General features: G+C 55.6%; 1 protein-coding gene across 3 annotated transcripts; it reads left to right on the forward strand.

Moving 5' to 3' along the window:
• The first annotated feature begins 1,160 nt into the window (after positions 1 to 1,160).
• On the forward strand, positions 1,161 to 20,376 carry PDGFB (platelet derived growth factor subunit B). Of its 3 annotated transcripts, none has more exons than XM_084750681.1 (7): positions 1,161 to 1,294; positions 10,052 to 10,148; positions 12,305 to 12,394; positions 13,454 to 13,659; positions 14,880 to 15,024; positions 18,465 to 18,611; positions 18,928 to 20,376. In XM_084750681.1, exons 1-6 carry the CDS (start codon positions 1,232 to 1,234, stop codon positions 18,587 to 18,589), a joined length of 726 nt encoding a protein of 241 aa, XP_084606807.1. In that variant the 5' UTR covers positions 1,161 to 1,231; the 3' UTR covers positions 18,590 to 18,611; positions 18,928 to 20,376. The 3 variants fall into 3 exon arrangements, with proteins under 3 accessions (XP_084606807.1, XP_084606808.1, XP_084606806.1); XM_084750682.1 differs by lacking the exon at positions 1,161 to 1,294 and adding an exon at positions 1,352 to 1,489; XM_084750680.1 differs by lacking the exon at positions 1,161 to 1,294 and adding an exon at positions 1,530 to 2,151.
• The last annotated feature ends 1,672 nt before the right edge of the window (positions 20,377 to 22,048 follow it).

The raw sequence follows: 22,048 nt of genomic DNA on the forward strand, positions 1-22,048 counted from the left end.
GCCCCTAAATACAGGTCACTAGGCTATAGTTCCCCTCCAGTTCTTGCCAAGGAGCTAAATTCGCAGCCAGAGGGGGTGCCTGGTTCTCAGAGACCCCTAAAGCTGCAGCCCTTCCCCAAGGACCTCCCTTGGTTCCTGACCCCCCCCCCTCCCGGCGCTGACTCGGGGCCAGGAGAGGAAAGGCTGTCTCCACCCACCTCTTGCACTCTCCCTTCTCCTTTATAAAGGCCGGAACAGCTGAAGGGTGGCAACTTCTCCTGCAGCCGGGAGCAGCCTGCCTGCCTCCCCCGCTGCCTCCTTGAGGGCTCCCCTCCGGCCGCCAGCGCCCATCTTTCTTTCTCCAGAGAAATATTTTGCGCACACACATAGACACACACGCGCAAAAGGGAAAGGAGGAAAAAAAAAAGCCCACCCTCTATCCTCGTTGCAACAAGAAAACCGGAGCAGCCGCAGCTCGAAACCCGCAGAGGACGCCCAGAGCGGCGAGCGGGTGGGCGGATAGACCGACTGACCCGCGCCGCGTCCACCTGTCGGCCCGGGCCGGCCCAGAGTGCAGTGGGCGCGCCGCGCGCTCGGAGCAGCCGTGCCCGCCGCTCGGGCCCCGCGCCAGGGCGCACACGCTCCCGCCCCGCCACCCGGCCCGGGCGGGAGTTTGCACCTCTCCCTGCCCCGGTATTCGGGCCGCTGCTGCAAAGACAACTTTGGAAAAAGTTTTTTTGCGGGGAGACTTGGGCTTGGAGGTGCCCGGCCCTGCGTCTTCTGATCTGGGGGTCCTTTCCAGAAAATGTTGCAAAAAAGCTAAGCCAGCGGGCACAGGAACACGCCTTTAGCGGGCGAGTGAAGAACCACCATCGACTGCCGTGTTCCTTTTCCTCTCGGAGGTTGGAGTCCCCTGCGCGCCCCCACACGGCTAGACGCCTTGGCTGGTTCGCGACGCAGCCCCCAGGTCGTGGATGCTCGCGTGGGTTCGGGATCCGCCCAGGTAGCGGCCTCGGACCCTGGTCCCGTGTCCAGGTCCTCCCCAGCCCCCCAGCGACGGAGCCGGGGCCGGGGGCGGCGGCGCCCGGGGGCCATGCGGGTGAGCCGTGGCGGCGGCTGCAACGGCCTGAGCGCCTGATCGCGGCAGACCCGAGCGGAGCCCACCCTCCTCCCCAGCCCCCCACCCTGGCCGCGGGGGCGGCGCGCTCGGTCTACGCGTCCGGGGCCCCGCGGGGCCGGGCCCGGAGTCGGCATGAATCGCTGCTGGGCGCTCTTCCTGCCTCTCTGCTGCTACCTGCGTCTGGTCAGCGCCGAGGTGAGTTGCGACGGCGGCTGGGGCTGGGCTGGATCCTTCCCTCGTTGCCCCAGCCCCCACTCCTGGCTGCCCCCTCCTTTCCCTGCAGTGAACTTTGGAGCCCCGCAGCGCGTGAGCCAGGCTCTGGGCAATGGGTGGCCCCAAGGGCTGGGAGGCCAGGTCCGGGGTGCTGTGCTCTATGGCGAGGCGGCAGCGGTAGGTTCTGTTTCCAGTGGACCAACCCAGATCTCTAAATCTTTTAGCGTCCTGGGTGGTGTGTGTGTTGCCCTGCCCCCTGCCTCAGAAGCCAGAGCTCTTAAGCCCTTCCAGGTCAGGGGAGAAAGTGTGAGGTGGTATCCAAGGTGCTTAAGGCATTGAGACCTCCTAAGTCCACTTCGGAACCAGCCTGGGCTTTGGTTCTGCCTAGGAACCTGGCTTGTCCTAGAAGTGTGTGCCCTAGAACTCAGAATATCCAGAGATCTTTGGAGAGGGTTCTGGTCCCACCCTAGCTTTTGCTCTGGGCTGGGGTGGGCACCTGGAGGTCGTGCTGGGCGGTCCAAAAGCACCTTGTATCTTGGCGCAGGGAGCCCAGAGACAGGCAGACAGACATACGGTAGGTTCAGACGCTTGAAGTAGAGACAAGACTGGAGGGGAGGGGGCGGGCGGTTCAAAGAATCCAGCCCCTCGGGGGGTGTATGTCTAAGGCCGGGCCATACCTGCGTCCGCGCCCTGCGAGAGGAAGTACCTCTCTCCCGCGCAAGCTGGGTGCGGAGCGCGCGCCTGCAGAAGCCTAGCTGCAAGGGCGGTAGGGTATGGAAAAGTCTGCGGGAACGATCAGGTCGGATCGGTGCCCCTACCCCTCCCAGCCTCACGTAGCAGTGAGTTGGCAAGTCTACCGGGAATCCAGGTGGGAAGGGGGCGGGGCAGGAGGAGGCGCAAGCTGGAGCTAGGCAAGGGCCGGGAGAGCGGTGTGCCCTGGTCCTGTCCTGCCTCCACCCGCTGAGGTCCAGAGCCCACACCTAGTCGACTGCGGGCAGGGCCAGCCGGGTCGCCGGTAGCCTAGCGCAGGGGAGAGGTGGCGGCAGGGAAGGGGTTAAAGCCGAGGGCTCCGAGGCCGCGGCCCGACCTTGGGCCGCCGCCAGCGCAGGTTGTTTTGACCACGAAGGAGCCGTCGCCGTCTCCTTTTGTTCTTGGGGCTCCTCGAGGGCCGCCGACCGCCCGCCCTGGGGGCCCCGCCCTTCCGCGGCTGCCCCCCATGGCCGGAGCCCGAAAGAGAACAAGCTAGGCTTGGCCAGGCCGCTGCAGGCCCCTTGCGACGCCCCCTCCCCGCCTCGCCTGCAGCCCCCCGGGCCGCGGCCAGCTGTTGGGAAGGGGGACGCCGAGAAGCCCCAGCTGCCACCTCCCCGCGCCGCGGGGACCTGGAGGCTGGCCCGGTGCCAGGGCGTCCTGAGAACGGCGGCACCCCGCGGCTGCTCTCTGCAGCCCACCCCGCCCGGCCCCCGACTCGCTCACTCACCCCACGCATGCACACTCCTGGCCGGAGGCGATGCTGCGCTCCCGCGGGCGGGCGCGCAGAGCGACGGGCACGCACTAAGGCGACCAGGTCGCGCGCCCGCCGCCACGCCCGTGCACACGCGGGACACACGCGCACGCGGCCCGAGTACACGTGCGCTCACACCCACGCACGCACACAGGCACGCACAATCCCTCTGTACACTCAGTGCCAGGTGCCCGCCCCCACGCAACAGGTGGGCCCTGGCACCTCACCGCCTCTATAGCGACCCTATTTCCTTCCTGGGGTTGTCTGAGAAGGGAAGGACAACCTAGGATCCTGATCTGGACTCTGCAGCACCCATTTTTGGCCTGGCTAGAGTAGCTAGGCCCCCCTCAAACTTTACCTCTCTGTAATGGTTTTTCAATAACCCCACCCCCGCGTCCCCACTGGCCTGGCCAGTGGTGATGTTGGAGTGACCCCAGAGTGCAGGCTAGCCTGACATTTTCTCTTTCAAATAAACACACATTTGACCATCAAGACATCGGAATGTTGCCTACCTCATGAGGGTGTCCCCTGTACCCGCCCCTTACTTGGTTAATCGTGGCAGGAGTGTGAAGCCCTGCGTTCTGCTGGGCGCTGCTGGGTACGGTACTGCACATCTGGGTGAGGTTTCCTAGGCCTTCTCTGAACCATTCCGGCTTCCTCCAGCAGCACCCCACCACTCTCATGAGTATTTTCATTGAGGGCTGAGGCTCTCGTTCCTCAGGAGGGAGGAGCCTTGTTCCTCCATAGACTATTCTGGGACCCCCGCTTACACTGTGTTTTGCATGTTGATGGAGGTCTTTCCTGATAAGCTTGGGAGTTATTATTACACTGAAATCATGCAGACATGTCCCCATGGAGGCCAGGCCAGGCAAGCTCCAAATCACCAGCGCAGTGAGACTCAAGTAGGACTTGTTCTTGGGGAGACCCCGAAGCTGCCTGTGTTTGGATGGAGGCTTAGGGTTTGGAAGCACACTGGAAACTTTGCCACATACTGGCGGAGAGGCTGAACAGGCTGCTAAGGCCCCATCTCCATCAGCTGAGCTGGCTTCCCAGAAGGTGACTGTCATGTGACTATCTGTCTGCCTCAGCACCCTTCTGCCGGGAAGGAGTGGAGCCCCCACCCCCACCCCCAGCCACCAACCACCCAGTCTCCTTCTGGCTTGCTAATGGTCACAGGGGGTGGGGAAACCCACTTGCTGGAATCCCCCTGCCCGGAAGTGTGAAAGTCAAGGTCAGATAGATTCTGGAGGCCCTAGAACAAGAGTCAGGAAGTACAAGCGTGGAGAAATTACCTCAAGGTGTTTACTTGGGGCTCACGATGCCCTTCCTTGTTATTGATGCCCCCTGCCCCTCCCCCCCTTTTTTTGTTTGTTTGTTTTTCAAGACAGGGTTTCTTTCTTTTTTTTCTTTTGGGTTTTTCGAGACAGGGTCTCTCTGGGTAGTCTTGGCTGTCCTGGAATCACTTTGTAGAGCAGGCTGGCCTCGAACTCACAGCGATCCACCCACCTGCCTCTGCAGGTGTGCGCCACCACGCCCGCCTTCGCCAGGGTTTCTGTGTGTGACAGCCCTGGCTGTCCTGGATTAATGTGTGCTACCACTCCAGCTTTTTTTGTGATATATTTTCCTTTCAAATTTGAAAAGTTGTGACAGGGTCTTAACATAGTCCAGGGTGCCCTCCAACTAACTATGTATGTGGGGGTGGGCTTGAACCCTTGCTCTTCCTGCCACCGCCCCTAGAGTTACAGGTGCACACTGCTATGCCTGACTAGGACAACTTTTTAAGTTTGGATTTATTTAGCTGACTATTACCCGCTTTCTTCCACCAATCTCAAACTATACCAGAGAGACTTTTTGTCTTGTTTCTCACTGTGTTTAGGGTGGGTGCTCATAGCCTGATCGCCAAATAAATATGAGAAGAACTGTGAGTAGTGGGTTAGGCCCAGGCCAGGGGTGGTTTTTTTTGGTTTTCGTTTTTTTGTTTTCAAGTTGGGGGTCTCTCTGTGTAGCCTTGGCTGTCCTGAAACTCACTCTGTAGACCAGGCTGGCCTTGATCTCAGAGATCAGCTTGCCTCTGCCTCCCCAGTGCTGGGATCAAAGGCGTGTGTCACCACCGCCACCACCTAGCTCTGGGATGCTTCATTAGCATGGCCTCCTCCATGAACCCCGGCTGAGGGCAGCCAGCCACGATACAATCCTTTGTGAGCATCGGGCTTGTAAGCCTGCCTCTCCCCATGGTGAGATAGCAGCTTATACTCTCCTCTGTCTTGCGACCCAGACTGTAAATAGGGAAGAAAGAGGTGGAAAGTCAAAGAAGTAGCCCAGGGCTCCATTTCTCCTACCTAAAATATGGAGCAGATTGCTCAGTGCTACCAATAATGGGGACTCTGCATCTCTTGACTTGAGCAGGGTGGGGTGTGTGTGTGTGTGTGTTTGTGTGTGTGATTGCAGTGGGCCACCAGGATGACACACCTGGGAGACAGGTCCTTTCTTCCGGTTTTGACATTTTTCTCTTGCTGGGCTGGGCAGCAGCACGAGGGGGGAAGCTGAACAGGAGAGTCATCCCAGGAACCAGGAAGGGAAATGCTGGGTAGAAAAGCCGGCTCCAGGGGCCTCCGCCTTGTGCCCAGAGAGAGCTTCTTCAAAGAGCTTGTCTTTGCTATCTCATCTAAATAAGGCCTGAGACGCAACCAGGCAAGCAGGCAAGGATCTAGGAGGCCTCGTCAGCTTCTGCCTCTGCCAGCCACAGACAACGCCCTGGGTGCTGGGCAGAGAGCCCGTCTGCCTCATTGCAGTGGCAGCAGGCTGTGGAGTGTGTGTTTCTGTGTGTGTGTGTGCGCGTGATGTGCTGGGCCCAGGTGGAGGGTGGGGTTTGAGCCCTTTTGATCTGCTAGCCTAGCTGGGAGCAGGTAACTCACCTGGCCTCATGCTTGCTCGTGCCTCCCACAGCTGGCTTTGGGGGGCGGGGCAGGGAGGAGGCTGTTTCTCTTGGCTGCCAGGCTGGCTTGGGCCCAACTGCTTCCATGCCACACCCTTTGCCTACCAGGAGCCCAGGTCTGAGATCTGGGGCAGCTTCTTCAGGCTGCCAGGTGTCCTTTCCTACGTATGGGGGTAATCATCGGGTGTCCACCTAGAGGCTTCCAGAACATGGGGCAGAAAAATCAGACTTGAGCAGCTCCATATGTAAGGGGTAGGGGGTTAGGGGGAGGGGCTGTTACAGACAGACACATGGACTCTGTCTGCAAACAGGTGCTTCAGAGTCTCCCCAGAACACTGCATCCTGGAGTGGACCTTGGGCTAACTGTTCACGCCCCCGGACCCAGAAGAGACCCATCAGCCCACAGGGCACCAGGTGGTGTCAGTGTGGGGCTAGGTGCCATTTCCTGTGGCCCAGGGGACAGCAGCTCTCCACCCACCTGTCACCATCCTTGAAAATGTTCTGAGCCAGGGCATATGTGTCATTTGCTGCCTTTGTCGGAGCCATAGGAAAGAATTGGCAATAATGGCAACAACAGTTTGTTAAATGCCTTTATTTGGGGCTGCTCTGCTGTGTACAGTTACATTTACCAGGAACCCCTGGACCAGCTGTGGTTAACCCCATTTAAAGGATGAAGAAGACATCCCCCCCCCTTTTTGTTTTGTTTTGTTTTGTTTTGTTTTTCAAGACAGGATTTCTCTGTGTAGCCTTGGCTGCCCTGGACTCACTTTGTAGACCAGGCTGGCCTGGAACTCACATCGATCTGCCTGCCTCTGCCTCTCGAGTGCTGGGATTAAAGGTGTGTGCCACCACACCTGGCCAAAGAAGACACCCTTTGTTCCTTTTTCAGTGGTACTGAGGGCTGAACCTCACCAGTTCTGCCACTGAGCTACACACTCAAATCCTTCCACCTCCCCTTTTGTTTTTATTCTGTGACAGGGTATTGCTAAGTTTCCAAGGCTGGCCTTGCAATCCTTCTGTCTCAGCCTGCCCACTAGCCAGAGGGATAGGCCTGTGCTATTACGTCCAGCTGAAAGTAAGGTTTTGATGGTGACATTTATTTTGAGCACCCTAGTTCTCACTACATGGGGAGCCCTGGCTTTCTTCTGTTGTGGGTTCCTCACCTCTGACCTTGGGGTATTTGGGGCCGGTGATGTTGTATCCTGTGTGACATCCTGTATACTGTGGGATGGTGAATAGCATCTTTGTCTCCACCCACTGATGCCAGCAGCCAGTCCCTAACCATGACCCACCTCTGCCACTGGCTGGTCATATAGACCGGGGACTGTGCATTTCATTTCTCTTAAGCACACCAGTTTTCCCATCTGGAAGGTGGGACGAACGGTAACGTGTGCCTCAGCATTTCATTGCAGTGGCATGAGGGATCACCCCTGACAGGACCCCACAGGGAAAGGGACAGTCTCCTTCACGTGTTTTAACAGGTTGAGCTTTTCCCGCCTCCTCCACAGTCTGCATCTGGGGTCTTTCCCCACTCAGCCTAAGGCGTGAGATTGTTTCCGTTTGATGGTCTCCATTATTTTGTGGCTAAGGCTTCGGGTGTCTGTCCAGGGCTCTGCTTGCCTTGCCTCACTGGCAGCTCCGGCCGTCCTGCCACAGACATGTCCCGTTCCCTTCGGGCAAGCAAGCCACCGTACACATCCTGGCTCTGGCTACCCTCTGCTCCTTCTGCCACCCCTGGGAAGAGTTAGAACGGAACCAAATGTTCTCTGACATCCTCAGTCCGTAGATGTGAGCCAAGACCAGAGAGAGACAGTGACCAGCTAGCGGCCTCACAGCAGACGGTGGCACTGTGAGGCATGGAGTCTAAATCTCTTGAATACTGGTTCTGAGTCTGCGAACACTCAGGAGCAATGGCCTTCTCTAGACTTACTTGCTTCTAGACATTGTCATGCCATCTCTCTGCCCGTCTTTCCTAGTTCCTAGCTTGACCTTGGGCACCAGAGGTGGGCGTAGCTAAAACCCCTGAAGAGGTTTTCCCAAATATCACCTCAAGTGTCAAGGACCACAAAGTGTTTGGGTTTTTCCAGTTTTTTTTTTTGTTTTGTTTTGGGTGACACTGGGTCTCTCTCTGTTGCCCCAGGCTAGCCTGGGCCTCCTGGGCTCAAAAGATCTTCCTGCTATGCATGATGGTTCACATCTTTAATCTCAGCACTTTGTAATAGAGGCAGGTGGATCGATGAGTCCAAGGCTATCTTCGTCTGTATATCAAGTTCCGGGATAGCCGTCTCGGGACAACATAAGACCGTGTCTCAAAAAGACAAAACCACTGTCTTAGATTTTTCTGTTGCTGTGGTAAAACACCATGGCCAAAAGCAGTTTGCAGAAGAAAGATTCTATTTCAGCTTACGGTCCCACACCATGGTCCATCACTGAGGGAAGGCAGGGCAGGAACCTGAAAGCAGGAACTGAAATACAGGCCACGGAGAGGTGCTGCTTGGGGGTTGACAGCCTGCTTTCTTACACCACCTAGGTCCACTAGCCCAGGGGTGGCACCAGGCACAGTGATCTAGGCTTTCTCACATCAGTCAGTCAATCGAGAAAATGTACCCCAGGCTTGCCCACAGGCCAGTCTGATGGGTGTATTTTCTCAATTGAGATTCCCTCCTCACAGTTGACTAGTTTGTCTCAGGTTGACATAAAAACCAGCCAGCACACAAAGAGATCTGCCTGCCTCAGCCTTCAGAGTAGGGACTACAGGTGGGCACCTGGGCACTATGCACCTGGATCTCAACTAGTACCTGAGACAAACACACACACATACACACACACACACACACACACACACACACACACACACACACACACATCCCAGCTGGCCAGGGGCAGGAGCCTCTTTTCCACCTTAGACAGTGAGAGAGCAGCCCCCACCCCGTACACAAGCCTGTGCTCAGTTACTCAAAGCTCCTATCTCAGTCCAGGGAAACTGAGGCACAGAGTGGTGCAGGCCTCTCAACTTCTCTCAGGCTTTGTGGTCTTGTCATAAGCCTGAGTGTGTGCGCATGCATTCATGTGCATACTCACACTGACATATGTATGTACTACGTGTGTGCACACTCATCATGATGCCAGGCTTCAGAGGCGCTATGGCATCCTGCACCTTTCCTCTGCTAGGGTAATTTTCCAGTCCCCTCTGCCCTCACCTCTCCCCTGGGGCCTTTGGCACCAGGCCCCCTGAGACTCCTGGGTCTGTGGGGAATGTTGCAGCTGTGTGTGTGTGATTGTGGGACCTGTGGTTTCCCTGGAGGAAACTGGCTTATAGTGAAGCCTGTTAAGGTTCTAACTAAGTTTCAAGTGTTTGGTGACAGGCCAGAGGGGTTCTAAAAATAGAATTTGGTTGGGCATGGGGCATGGGTAAGCTTTCAGGTTTCCCGGTTGGGCCTGAGGATTCCCTTGCTTCCTCTTTGGCAGGGACTAAGTCAGTAGCACTGGGACACACGGCCTTCTGAGAGCATGCAACTCGGCAAGCGTTGAGCACCTCTTGGGTTAGGAGGCTGGACTCCACACCTCACTGTCACTGAGTGAAGCCTTTGCTCACATTGGGTTTGGGGGCTCTGGACAAAGGATGTTACCTATTTGAGCCTCCTTTTTTTTCTTTTAAAAAAGTCTGTGATGGATTGATAATTAGGTCAGAATGAGTGTGTGTGTGTGTGTGTGTGTGTGTGTGTGTGTGTGTGTCCATGTGGTGTGTGTACACACTTGCAAGAGTAAGTTTTTTTGTTTTTTAGGGGGAGGGTTTCAAGACAGGGTATCTCTGTGTAGCCCTGGCTGTCCTGGACTCACTCTGTAGAGCAGGCTGGCCTCGAACTCACAGAGATCCACCTGCTTCTGCCTCCCAAGTGCTGGGATTAAAAGCGTGTGCTACCACCACCTTGCACAAGAGTTAAGTCTTAGCTACCAGATGGGGAGGGAGCAGTAGTGAGAAACGAGGTTGTTAGAATTTCTTCAGGATCTGCGATCTGATGGGGGAGACAGATGGAGACAAGCAGGTGGAGCTGAGCACAAGCCTGGATACTGTGAAGGGTTAAAGTGGAGTGTCTCAGCCTGGTTTTGCGATTCAAGCCCTTGGGCCCCTGTGCTCCTGGTTCAGCCTTGAATCTCACCTACTCCCGCCTTACGGTCTTACTTGTTGGAACCAGGTTGGGTTGTAGGAGCTTTGTGCAAGAGAAAGCATGTGGATGGTAAGAGAGCCATGCCTGGTGAGACTTCGCCCCAGTTTACTCAGTCCCTGGTGTCTGCCCAACAGGGGGACCCCATCCCCGAGGAACTCTACGAAATGTTGAGTGACCGCTCCATCCGCTCCTTTGATGACCTTCAGCGCCTGCTGCACGGAGACTCCGTAGGTAAATCGGACCCTCCTCCAGAACCTCAGCCTCCACTGGTGCTTGGGAAAGTGGGATGGGGTGGGGAGCAGGCAGGGACACCCCTCTTGACATATAGGGAGCGAGATCCATGGCACATCCCAGTGAAGGCCTGGCCACGCCTACCCAGGGTAGACAGACGGGTTGGGGTTGGTACCTGGGACGTGGGGTGTGGCAGAAGCAGCCCCCACGTGCAGCCCTGGCTTGATGCAGAGGGTGGGGTTCCTGGGGCAGGGCGGGCTGGAGAAAGCACTCCAGGCATGCCCTGAGTACTTATCCAGGTGTGGGCCCAGCTGAAGAGGGTAGGGCCATAGGAGCTATCTCCCTGTCCTTCTGGCCCAGGGCCTGGTCTGCAAGGTCTCCTGGGGACACCTGGCTGGGACCAGCTGGCAGCCCTGCCCGTGCCCAAGAGTGCACTGGGCAAATGGGCACGTGCTTGGTGGCACACACGTGGCGGGGCCGGCAGGCTGGGCTGGGAATGTATTTATAAATGCTGTCTTCAGAGCAAATTCCATTCTATTCTAACCTCTGGCCTGGTCCCTGGGGCCCTGTTCAGCACCCCCACCCCCACCCCCCTGCACCCGCAGGCCCTTGTCCCTCTGGGGTCCTTGTCTCTTTGTCACTTTGTAATCCTTGCCCAGACGCTATCTACGGGGGAACAGCATTTCCTGCCTTTGTTTCCTCTCTCCGTTAGGCCCCTGGCTCCTTCTCAAAAGCATTCCCGGGCCCTTTCAATACCGCCAGGGCTGGGGGGTGGCAAGGCAGGCAGGAGGGGCCCCAGCTGGGCCCACCTATTGTTCACCAGGGCCCCCACCCGATGTCTCCCACCCGTGCCCGGCTGGCCAACCCTGGCCACACAATGGGGCAACTTCCAAATTTAGCTTTCTTGCTGTTTCTTTCCAAGGCGCTCTGCCGCCCAACTCAGGCAGCCCCCCACACCCCTGGTGGGGGTCGGGATCTTGGATGTGAGGTTTTCAATAGCAGGCCTGTTTCGAGCAACCAGTGTGGCTATTTTTTTCCTAATCAACTTAACCTTTCCACAAAGCACATCTCCCCATCCCCTCCCTTACCAGGGACATTCCAGAGACGGCAGAGCGAAAGGAAGGGAGTAGTAAGGGACAGACAGACAGACGACAGGCTGACGTGGTCGACGCTGTTGGGCTGGACGGAAGCAGACCAGTCAGTCAGTGGCTGATCTGCAGGACAAATTTCTCCAGCGGGATCCCTGGAATGTTAGATGGGGCAGCAGCTGGCAGAAGCCTTTGTCTTTGATGGGACCAGTGGCTTCAGGAAGACAAATGAGCCCTGAGGTGCCATAAGGAGGTGGCAGAGGCTCATTTCCCAGCATCCCTCAGTTCGTTTGTTTGTTGCTCCTCACTATTGAGAGACGAAAGGGGCTGTCCACCTTCAAGTCCAAAGCCTCCTTGCCACCCTAAGCTCCTAGTAACAGACTAGCAGCCAGCCCTGGCCACTGAGTGTCTTGGGGCTAGTGAAATGTGGGGTGGAGATGTCTGTCGCCAAGGAGAGCTGGTGGCACTGAAAGGAAAGGACTCTAGAAAAGGGACTTGTGGCTTCTGACAGGAAGAGGAGCGAATCTTGGAGAATGGGTAGAGAAGCCCGCAATGAGAAAGCCGACCTTGTGTGGCGCTGTAGCAGGTCCTCCCACCCCCATCCCTCTCCACCCTTTCTCTCCGGACCAGCAGGGCCATTGTCAGGGCTCCAGAAGGCTGTGCTGGAGCTACTGGCCCCAAGGGGATTCTGGGAATTTCTCCATTCAGCACTTCCTATGGGAACGCTTTGGAGGGCACTGGGAACTGGCCCTCCTGTGCTCTGGGTCCCTGCTCCACCCTGGAGGCTGAGGAGGGTTCGCTGACAGTAGCAAGGGGGACGGGTTATTTTTAACTCCATTGACATGAGTTCTGGCCAAAAATGGGGCTAAAATCCCAGAGTGAGGCTGGAGGCTCCCAAAGATGCAGTTAGGCCCCGCCAGCCCCACTGAGCCATGGGGCTGCCCAAGCCTTTGCCTGCTTGCCTCTTCAGAGCCTTTAGAGGATGCAAGGGGCGGGGCCTCAGACTGTAGAGAAGCCATCTTTGGCCCAGCTTGGGGCCAGCCCATCTGACCATGCTTTCTTTTGCAGATGAAGATGGAGCTGAGCTGGACCTGAACATGACCCGAGCACACTCTGGAGTTGAGCCAGAAAGCTCATCTCGAGGGAGGAGGAGCCTAGGTAAGACCCAAGGTCCATGTAACAATCCCTCAAAGGGGGGGGGGATCCAGGGAAGAAAAGCCAGGGCACAGCGCCATCCTGGATTGAGTCACCCCCAAAATCCCTTCCCCACTGTTATGGCTGAAAGAGAACGTGACTGTCTTTGACGTTGAGTTGCTGTGCCCTCTGGCCCGGGTTACACTTCGAGAATAGTAGTTTGGGTCTCTTTGTTTTGAAGCAGGGTTTTACTACATAGCCTTGACTAGCCTGGGCCTCACTAGGTAAAGCAGACTGGTCTGGAATTCACAGAGGTCTGCCTACCTCTCTACCTCTCCTTTTACACTCAAGGCTTTTTCGCTCCAGTTCTGGAATAGATGTGGTTAACCCCACGGCATAGGCCTGGAAAGCAGAGTGGAGAAACTGGAATGGAAGGACTGAGGTCACTGAACCCAAGGGCTTCTGAGTGGACCCTCTGTCCACTATGGCCCAGGGCTGCACTGGGGCCTAATTGCGAAGGCGCCAGGCTGAGCTCAGGATTGCTGGTTGCTCCTTGGCAGAAACCAAACCAGTAGACTTTAGGCCTTAGAAAAGCCTTCTGGAGTGAAGCAGATGGCCACTCGCAGTTTCCAAGCCACTGGAGATGTGGCTGGTAGAACCAACAAGATCTCCAAGCTCGCATCTCCACCTGTGAACCTTTCCCTGTAGGTGGCTGAGCACTTGCTGAAGGCTTCACCCACCCTCTTTCCCTTGGCTCAGATGAGAGGCATAGCTCTACAATGACTCCATTTCTTTGAAGGAAAGAGCCACATAAGAATAGACCAGTGCAGCCAGGTGTGGTAGCACACCTTTATTTATTTATTCTTTTTTTTTGGGGGGGGGGTGGTTCGAGAAAGAGTTTCTCCGTGTAGCCTTGGCTGTCCTGGACTCGCTTTGTAGACCAGGCTGTCCTTGGTTTCAGATGGGATAAACTGAGGCTCAGGGTGGTCCAGCCACCTACACAAGTTCAGGTTGTCTGTGGATGGGGCAGGTGCCAAAGAAAACACCTCCCAGGCCTCTCCAGAACAGGCCTCCTTTCCCCAGGTTCTCTGGCAGCCGCAGAGCCTGCCGTAATCGCCGAGTGCAAGACGCGCACAGAGGTATTCCAGATCTCGCGGAACCTCATCGATCGCACCAACGCCAACTTCCTGGTGTGGCCGCCCTGCGTGGAGGTGCAGCGGTGCTCGGGCTGCTGCAACAACCGCAACGTGCAGTGCCGGGCCTCGCAGGTGCAGATGCGGCCGGTTCAGGTGCGCAGACTCAGCCCCACCTCCTCCGCCCCGCCCCCGCCCCGCCCCCGCCCCACCCCGCCCCGCCCCAGCGGCCGACCCGCTGCTGATGGTTACAGAGCTTTGCTGGGTGTTGCTGGCTCCTTGTTCCTGGGGCGCTCCCTCCAAAGTCAGACGGAGCCCAGGATGTGGCTGGATGTGAAATGCTAAGCAATGAGTCCATGTCCATTGCTTTACAGGAACACAGTCCCACAGTGGCCCTGTCTTTAAACATCTGACTCTTAAAAATGTTCTGGACAGCTGCCCAGGTGCCCTCAGTGTTCCATCATACTCAGAGACCTCTATACTTTGGGACTTCATCTGTCTCTTTGGCAAGCTTTGTCTTTAGCGAAGGTGGCAAGCACTAATAGGAACTAGGGGCCCCATGGACAAATGGCCCTGCACTGTGGCCACCTCAGTTTTTGTTTTTTGTTTTGTTTTGTTTTGAGGAGGGGGAGACACAGATACTATTCTATAGGAGGGACCCACAGATCCAGGGAGGCCCTGATGTCTTCTAACTCAGAGGAACAAGACTCTGTATCCTGGTCAGCCTCCTCTTTTCACGTTCCCCTGGGCACATGGCACGGGAAGCTCAGTACCAGCTCCGCCCAGTACACTAGTGCAGCTATGCTCTTTCTGTGCCCTCTTGTCTGTGGCCTCAGGCCTGTCCCTGTGACCCAGAGGACAAATGCTATGCTAAGCTCCCCCCCACCCCCCACTGTCACGGTATCTTCTGTCCCCAGCTTTAGGGACGGACACCTGGCAGCTGCCTTCCCCCTTCCAGCCAGCCTCTCTTCTAGATAAGGCCTCTGTCACTTCCTCCCAGATAACCATCTCCCCTGGCCTTGGCCAGTGCTCCAGGAATGAGGACCGATAGGACTCAAGCTCTAAACCGGAAATGCCTTTCTCTCACTCTGGGGGGCCGGGAGGGGGCTGGGGGGAAGGTCAGGTGGCATCAGGGCTTGCTCTAGCAAAGCTGGAGGCCAGGTCAGCTAGGTCGAAGGGCTTGTTTTGATGGAAAAGCTCCCTGAGAGGACCAGAGGACAAAGCCTTGCTGTTGTTTGGTCGAAGAGCCGTCACTCTGCAGTCCAGGCTGGCTTTGGGCTTTCGAGGAAAGAGTCTTGGGCAGGAGCCTGCCAGGCGCGAGTCTGCTCCTGCACGGGGGCCTTCTACACAGGAGCTTTGCTCGCTCTGCCCTCCAGGTGCGAAAGATCGAGATCGTACGGAAGAAGCCAGTCTTCAAGAAGGCCACAGTGACCCTGGAGGACCACCTGGCCTGCAAGTGTGAGACAGTAGTGACCCCTCGGCCTGTGACTCGAAGTCCTGGGACATCCCGGGAGCAGCGAGGTAAACCACCTTCCTAGGGGCTGTTCTGTGGGGCTCAGCCTACAGCCTCTTTCCCTTGCCACAGCTGGGGGGGAAAAGGGTGTGTCTCTAAATAGGGGTCAGGAGGAAAGGGAGAGCACTCAGCGGGTAGAGTGTTTGCTGTGCAAGCAAGCATGAGGGACCTGAGTTCGAATCCCTGGCACCCACATAAAGACCAAAGAGTGGTTGCTGTGCCTGTCATCCTACTACTGGGAAGCTGTAGAGAGGGGACCCCAGGGGATCACTAGGCACGGGCCTAGCTGCTGGTGAACTCCTGGTTCAGCATTGGGCTCTGTCTTAGAAAATAAGGTGAGGAGCAATAGAGGAAGAGACTCGATGTCAACCCCTGACTTCACAGCTCCACATATGTGTGCACGCGCATGTGCGCACACACACAGGCATCTAAACCCACACAATGCACACACCACACATACACACAAAGACACACAGACACAGTTTAAATGGAGAGCAGATATGTCCCAGGTTAAATTTGTTCCAAACTTTTTTTTTTTGTTGTTGTTGTTTTGAGACAAGGTCTCTCTGTGTTAGCCTTGGCTGTCTTGGAGTCACTTTGTAGACCAGGCTGGCCTCGAACTCACAGCGATCCACCTGCCTCTGCCTCCCGAGTGCTGGGATTACAGGCGTGCGCCACCACGTCCAGCTTGTTCGAGACTTTTGATCTCACGGAAAACAAGTTCTCCCCAGCCCTAAATGAGGCTGTAGCCCTTGGCCTTGCCACTAACCAGTTCCCTTCACTCACGACATCCGCTGGAGATACACAGGTAAAGGCTGGACATCCCTATAGCTGGGATGTAGCAAGTGGGCCTAACGTTCAGGTACCCATCAGATGAATCAGGCTTGGATTCTGCAGGTGTCTGACAGGTAGGTTTGAGTTGGAAAAGTCTCAGAGGCAACCCTTTCTGTAGTGGAGGGACCTGCGGTCCAAAGATGTCAGGACTTGCTCCAGGTCACACAGCCCCTCCTGGGCCAGCAGTGCTCTGAAATTCTCTTCTCGGCTCTTCCCTCGTGCTGGCCTCTCTCCTAGGTAACGCTCTCTGGCTTTCACTCGCCTTTTCTATAGGAAGAATTTTAAATTATTTATTTATTTATTTGGGTTTTTTAGAGATAGGGTTTCTCTATGTAACAGCCCTGGCTTTCCTGGACTCGCTTTGTAGACCAGGCTGCCCTCGAACTCACATACATCCGCCTGCCTCTGCCTCCTGAGTGCTGGGATTAAAAGCATGTGCTACCATGCCCTGCTAGTTTATTTATTTTTATTTTATGTGCATTGGTGTTTTGCCTGCATGTATGTCTGTGTGAGGTGTCAGATCTTGGAGTTACAGACAGTTGTTAGCTGCCATGTGGGTGCTAGGAATTGAACCTGGGTCCTCTGGAAGAGCTGTCAGTGCTCTTAACTGCTGAGCCATCTCTCTAGCCCATCTTTTTGGGTTTTTTTCAAGACAAGGTTTCTCTGTGTAGCTTTGGCTGTCCTGGACTTTGTAGACCAGGCTGGCTTCAAACTCACAGAGATCCACCTGCCTTTGTCTCCCCAGTGCTGGGATCACAGGCATGCGCCACCACACCGGGCTACACTTAACAACTCTTAAAGTAGCAGTGACCTCCTAGGGCCACTATATACTCCTTTACCTCCATAGTGTTGGCGAAACTGAGGAAGAGAGCGGTTTGAAAGCCCTGGGATCTATCTGTGCTTCGTACTTCCAACACTTGGTCGAACTGACAGTTCCCGGGACCCCTGGGCCTGCTGATTCTAACCTCTCTTCCTCCTGGGCTCTAGGAAGCCAGCTCTGCCAGGCAGAGGGCCAGTGCTTCCTGGGAGCCATCGGAGAGTGCCCTTGCATCCAGCTGGTGAGGCTGGGGCCCATCTGCTTGGCTCAGACTGGCTCCCCTGAATGCAGTGTTTTCCTTGACGTGTAGAGATCTGGGGCAGCTCGGATTTACTGGAGGGATAGGGATGACACCCAGGAGGGCCATGGAAAAGTCCCCAGAGAGCTTATACCCCAGAGGCCATGGGCAGGAGGCTAGGCTGGGGCGAGCCTGAGCCACCAATTCACACAACTCACAACTGGTACAGGTTTGGGCCTAAGAATTCCAAAACACCAGCACTGACCTATTCTGTACTAGAGATGAACCTGGAAGTGAGTCCCTCAGTATTCTGAACATTCTAGTACTAACACTTAAGAATTCTTCGTAAGCCGGGCCCAACACTCAGGAGGCAGAGTCAGGCGGATCGCTGTGAGTTCGAGGCCAGTCTGGTCTACAAAGTGAGTCCAGGACAGCCAAGTATACACTAAGAAACCCTGTCTTGAAAAACAAACAAACAGGGCTGGAGAGATGGCTCAGTGGTTAAGAGCACAGGCTGTTCTTCCAAAGGTCCTGAGTTCAGTTCCCAGCAACCACATGGTGGTTCACAACCATCTATAATGTGATCTGATGCCCTCTTCCAGCCCACAGGTGTATATGCAGTCAGAGCACTGTATACATAATAATAAATAAATAAATCTTTAAAAAAAACCAACCAACCAAACAAAAAACAACCCCCCCCCCAAAATAGAAGTTAAGTGACTTCTCATGGCACACAGTACCTGGGATAGCCCAGGTTTGATGAGGGCTAACCTCCTGACTAAGCTGTGGCCCAGCCTTCCATTCTGTTTCTCAGAGTGCCCAGGAATTTGAATGACAGGCCCAGCTCCAGGGGAAATCTAGCCTTGGCGTAAAGCCCAGTGGCCCCTTCATCTTGTGGCTAGAGGAGCCAGAGGTTGGTGACAGCGGTCTCAGTAGGAGTGCTAGCTGGAGAGATGGTGACTGGCCACCACTCACGCTGTACCACAGCTGACCCTCACCCTGCAGTTCTGCGCAAGAAACCAGGCTCCCGGAATAGCTTGCTTGATTTTTCTGCAGTCTGGCTGTGGCTGGAGGAGACAGCTTACACACCTGGGGTACAAAAGAGAACAGTCCCCCAAATGACCTCTCTAGCTAGACTTTTCATGGGGTGGGACAGGGTACCCAAAGTACAAAGGGGAGTTATTCCAGTCCCCTGAAGATAGGTGCCTGGTGGGTACACAACGCCAGCAGGGCCTTCGGTTGGGTAGCCGGATCCAATGCCAGGGATTGGGGGCGGGAAGTCGCATCATCTCTGTGTAGTGACAAGGGCGTGGGGCCACATGGAAACAGCCTCCTGTATCAGGCACTGCTTGGCCAGCCTGCTGCCTCACTCCCAGCTGGAGAAACCGAAGCATAGAAAGGTGCCGTCGAGTCTCCAGAGCCTGCGGCTGGGTCTGACTGTGACCCTCCCTGCTGTCCTCTTCCTCGGCCAGCCCTAGGGCTCACAGCGGGCATTGAGGTACAAGGAGAAGATCCCCATGACCGCCGCTTGCTGACAAACACTTTTTCTTCTTGAGCAGCCAAGACTCCTCAGACTCGGGTGACCGTTCGGACGGTGCGGATCCGCCGGCCCCTCAAAGGGAAGCACCGAAAATTTAAGCACACGCATGACAAGAAGGCACTGAAGGAAACCCTCGGAGCCTAGGGGCATCGGCAAGAGTGGGCAGGTGAGGACCTGGCAAGAAAACCAAGGCTCACACACTGCCTGGCTGTGTCTTAGACTCGGGGTGAGGTGGCCAGCACGGGCATCTGCTCCCTTCAACCCAGGCATCCCTAAGGTTTTCATCTGCCTAACAGCCGCTCTCAAAGGGCGGGGTGCCTTCCTCACTACTCTCCCCGTCACTCCTCCCTTCCAGACTTGGGGCCCTCTGGGAGTCAGCATGGTGACACGAGCCGCAGTTTCTTGCCTTCGTATGGGGGCCTAGGAGCCAAGGGCACCCCCTGAGCCATCTCTGACCATCTGTCCATCTTCTCTGCCCACAGGGTTATTTAATATGGTATTTGCTGTATTGCCCCCATGGGGTCCTTGGAGTGATAATGTTGTCCCCTCGTCCGTCTGTCTCGATGCCTGATTCGGACGGCCAATGGTGCTTCCTTCACCCCGCGTGCCCGGCCACCTCCACCAGCGGGAACCCCTCAGCCTGCCCTGCAGCTCCAGAAGCAGAGGACTCCATTTCCTGCTGCTTCTTCCCGTGACCCCAAGAACCTGGGACGAGTGTGCAGGAGCCTCATGGGGGGGACTGTGGACTGGCCCGAGGAGCCTGGCACTTGGCCTGAGGATCTCTGCGTGTCCTGCCTGGTTCCCGGACCCCTGGCCAGCCAGCAGGGAACATTTTGAGGCAGGCTAGGGTCCATGGTAGTCCCGTGGCCAGGACCACGTGGGAAAGCACAGACCGGAGGAACCCTCATGGCACCCAGATCTGCCACCCATCTCTCCCTGTCCCCTCAGCCCACAATGACTTTTCATTTTATAAGTATGAAATCATGGAAGACATGAACTCCTCTGGCCAGGTGGCCACACGCCTTCTCTGATGGATTTGAGGTGCAGTGTGCTTGTGACCCAGGCCACATCCCCCGCCTTTTTCCATCTCCCCAACATTCACTTCTGTTTCGTTTCCCTACCTCCACTCTGTCGTCTTCCTCATAAGCCCTTCAATCTGCTCCACCACGGGGTGCTTGGATCCCGACTGAGGCTCTGACCGTCCCTGTCATTCCTCCTTAGGGCAGGAGGTACATCTGTTATATTCCACTCCAGCCAAGACTGCTGAGTAAGCTTGTGTGGGGTGTGTGTTGCACATAGGCACTGCATGTGGAGAATTTTGTCCATACCCTAAATATGGCAAACTTGCCTATTGGCGACTTTCTGGCAGATGGTAGGTCAAGCCTCTGAGGAAAGGGAGCCTTGTTTTAATTCGTACCAAGGCCCTGTGTGGACTGGCCGTGCGTGCCCTGACCCAGCCTGAAGCTCAGCATGAGCCTGTGGTGCTGGGGAAACAAGGCTGGGTTTTGCCCATTGCCTCTACTTCCTGGGTCTCGGCTCCAGCTGTTCCCTTTCTGGCAAGTGTGGGGCACTAGGAGATCTTCAAAGGAGGAGCAGCCCTCACTGCCCTCCCCCCTGTTTAAACATTGCCCCTCAGATCTTTTGTGGCTCTACCTGATGGCTCCTTCCAGGAAGCTAGCAGGTAGATGGGAAGTGGGGGAGAGATGGGGAGCCCTATAGTCCTCATGAGAACCGGGGTTGAGGTGCCCACCTTCCTTGCTTCCCACCTCCCCCTGCACACTTCTCCCTCCTCATCCCAGGTCCGCCTTCCTTCAGTTTGTAAAGTTGGTGATTATATTTTTGGGGGCTTTCTTTTTATTTTTTAAATGTAAAGTTTATTTATATTCCGTATTTAAAGTTGTAAAAAAAAAAAAGCCACAAAGCAAAGCTGAGTGAATCTTCCGGAAGTCTTATCTGCGGGTGTGACAGTTAACCTTTCCATGTTGGCAGGATGTGCCAACAGCTTGCTCTGGTGTTCCTTTCACTTGGGGAGGCTAGGTGCCACCGGGCGTCCAATGTGCACACACAGACACACACTCTCACATGCTTGTGCATATTTGGGTGTAGCCTCATAACAGAACCTAACACCTGGGTCCTGGGACCTGCTCACTGGGGTGGGCTCAGGCCTAAATCTACTGTGTTGCTGCTCAACATGACCATAGAAGATGGGAAGGGAAGGGAGTGGTGGCAGCCGAGGTTCGGCCCTGGAGTCCTGTGTTAGAGAGGGGCCCAGCTTGGGCTGTTCAAGCAGCCAACCTTACTGTTCGCTCGGCTCACGGATGCCAGCTTATTATAAAAACTCATATTCTGTGTTCTACTTACAATGTGGAGTTGGCAGGGAGCCCAAGACAGGGACTCTGCCTCACTAAGGCCACATTGCCCCTGAGTTCTGAGTTCCTTATCCCTTGCGTGTGCAAAGGCAGCTGGGAGCTAGCTCACCTGAGGTAGAGGCTCCCATCCTTATGACTCAGCTCACCCACTCACCCCTTGAGCCCTACCACAAGCATCAGTCCCTGCTGGCACTTCCAGAGCCACGTGACTTAAGTCCCAACCTGTGCTAGAGCAGAGAGAGATCTAACCCATAGCGGTGAGTGGAACTGAGACGTTCTGATAAAGAGCTGCTCTTTTCACGAACCCCCCAATATCCAGTTTCCCAGACAGACACTAGAGCCAGTGCTGGCATTTGGGGAGGGGGCGGGGAACTCGCCAGGATGTAGAAATTGAGACAGCTGCAGGGCTCAGAGCATGGGACATCTTGGCAGCTGCTAACAGCTGGACTATTTCATGGATGGTGGTAGGAACTTTCTAGAAGAGCTGCCTGAATCTGCCTTCTTACCCCTGTCCCAGGTAGCCACAGTGAATCTGTGGACACTCAGGGACCTAGTGGGCTTTCAAATCCTCAAGCTTAAAATGGCATCCTCCTCAAAACTCTGGAAGTGTCTCCCCCCTCCCCCAGCCCTCTCTGTCTCTCTCTGTCTCTCTCTCTCTCTGTCTCTCTCTCTCTCTCTCTCTCTGTCTCTCTCTCTGTCTCTCTCTGTCTGTCTCTCTGTGTCTCTGTCTCTGTCTCTGTCTCTGTCTCTGTCTCTGTCTCTGTCTCTCTCTCTCTCTCTCTCTCTCTCTCTCTCTCTCTCTCTCCCCCCCGTCTGTGGATGTTTGCTTGTTTGTCCGAGGGAAGCAGGCAGGGTTGACAGGATCTCATTATGTATCTATCCCTGATGTCCTGGAACTCAACTATGTAAACCAGGCTGGCCTTGAACTTGTAGAAATCTGCTTGCCTTTTGCTGCCTGCGTACCTGGCTCCTCATTCTCTTCCTCCTCTCTTGTCTCGGTGGTAACCCTTAAGGAAAAGCCACATGATTTCTCTTACTCACTACTCCTTAGCAGCTCACAGGTATCCAATGAGCATGTCACAGTCACCCAGAAAAGAGTGCTGAGAACGTCACAGTCTTTTTTTTTTTAATATTTTTATTTTATTTTTGTTTATGTGCATTGGTGTGAGGGTGTCAGATCTTGGAGTTACAGACAGTTGTGAGCTGCCATGTGGGTGCTGGGAATTGAACCTGG

This window comes from Acomys minous, assembly GCF_964271855.1.
Source record: "Acomys minous genome assembly, chromosome: 12".
NCBI classification, from domain to species: domain Eukaryota; kingdom Metazoa; phylum Chordata; class Mammalia; order Rodentia; family Muridae; genus Acomys; species Acomys minous.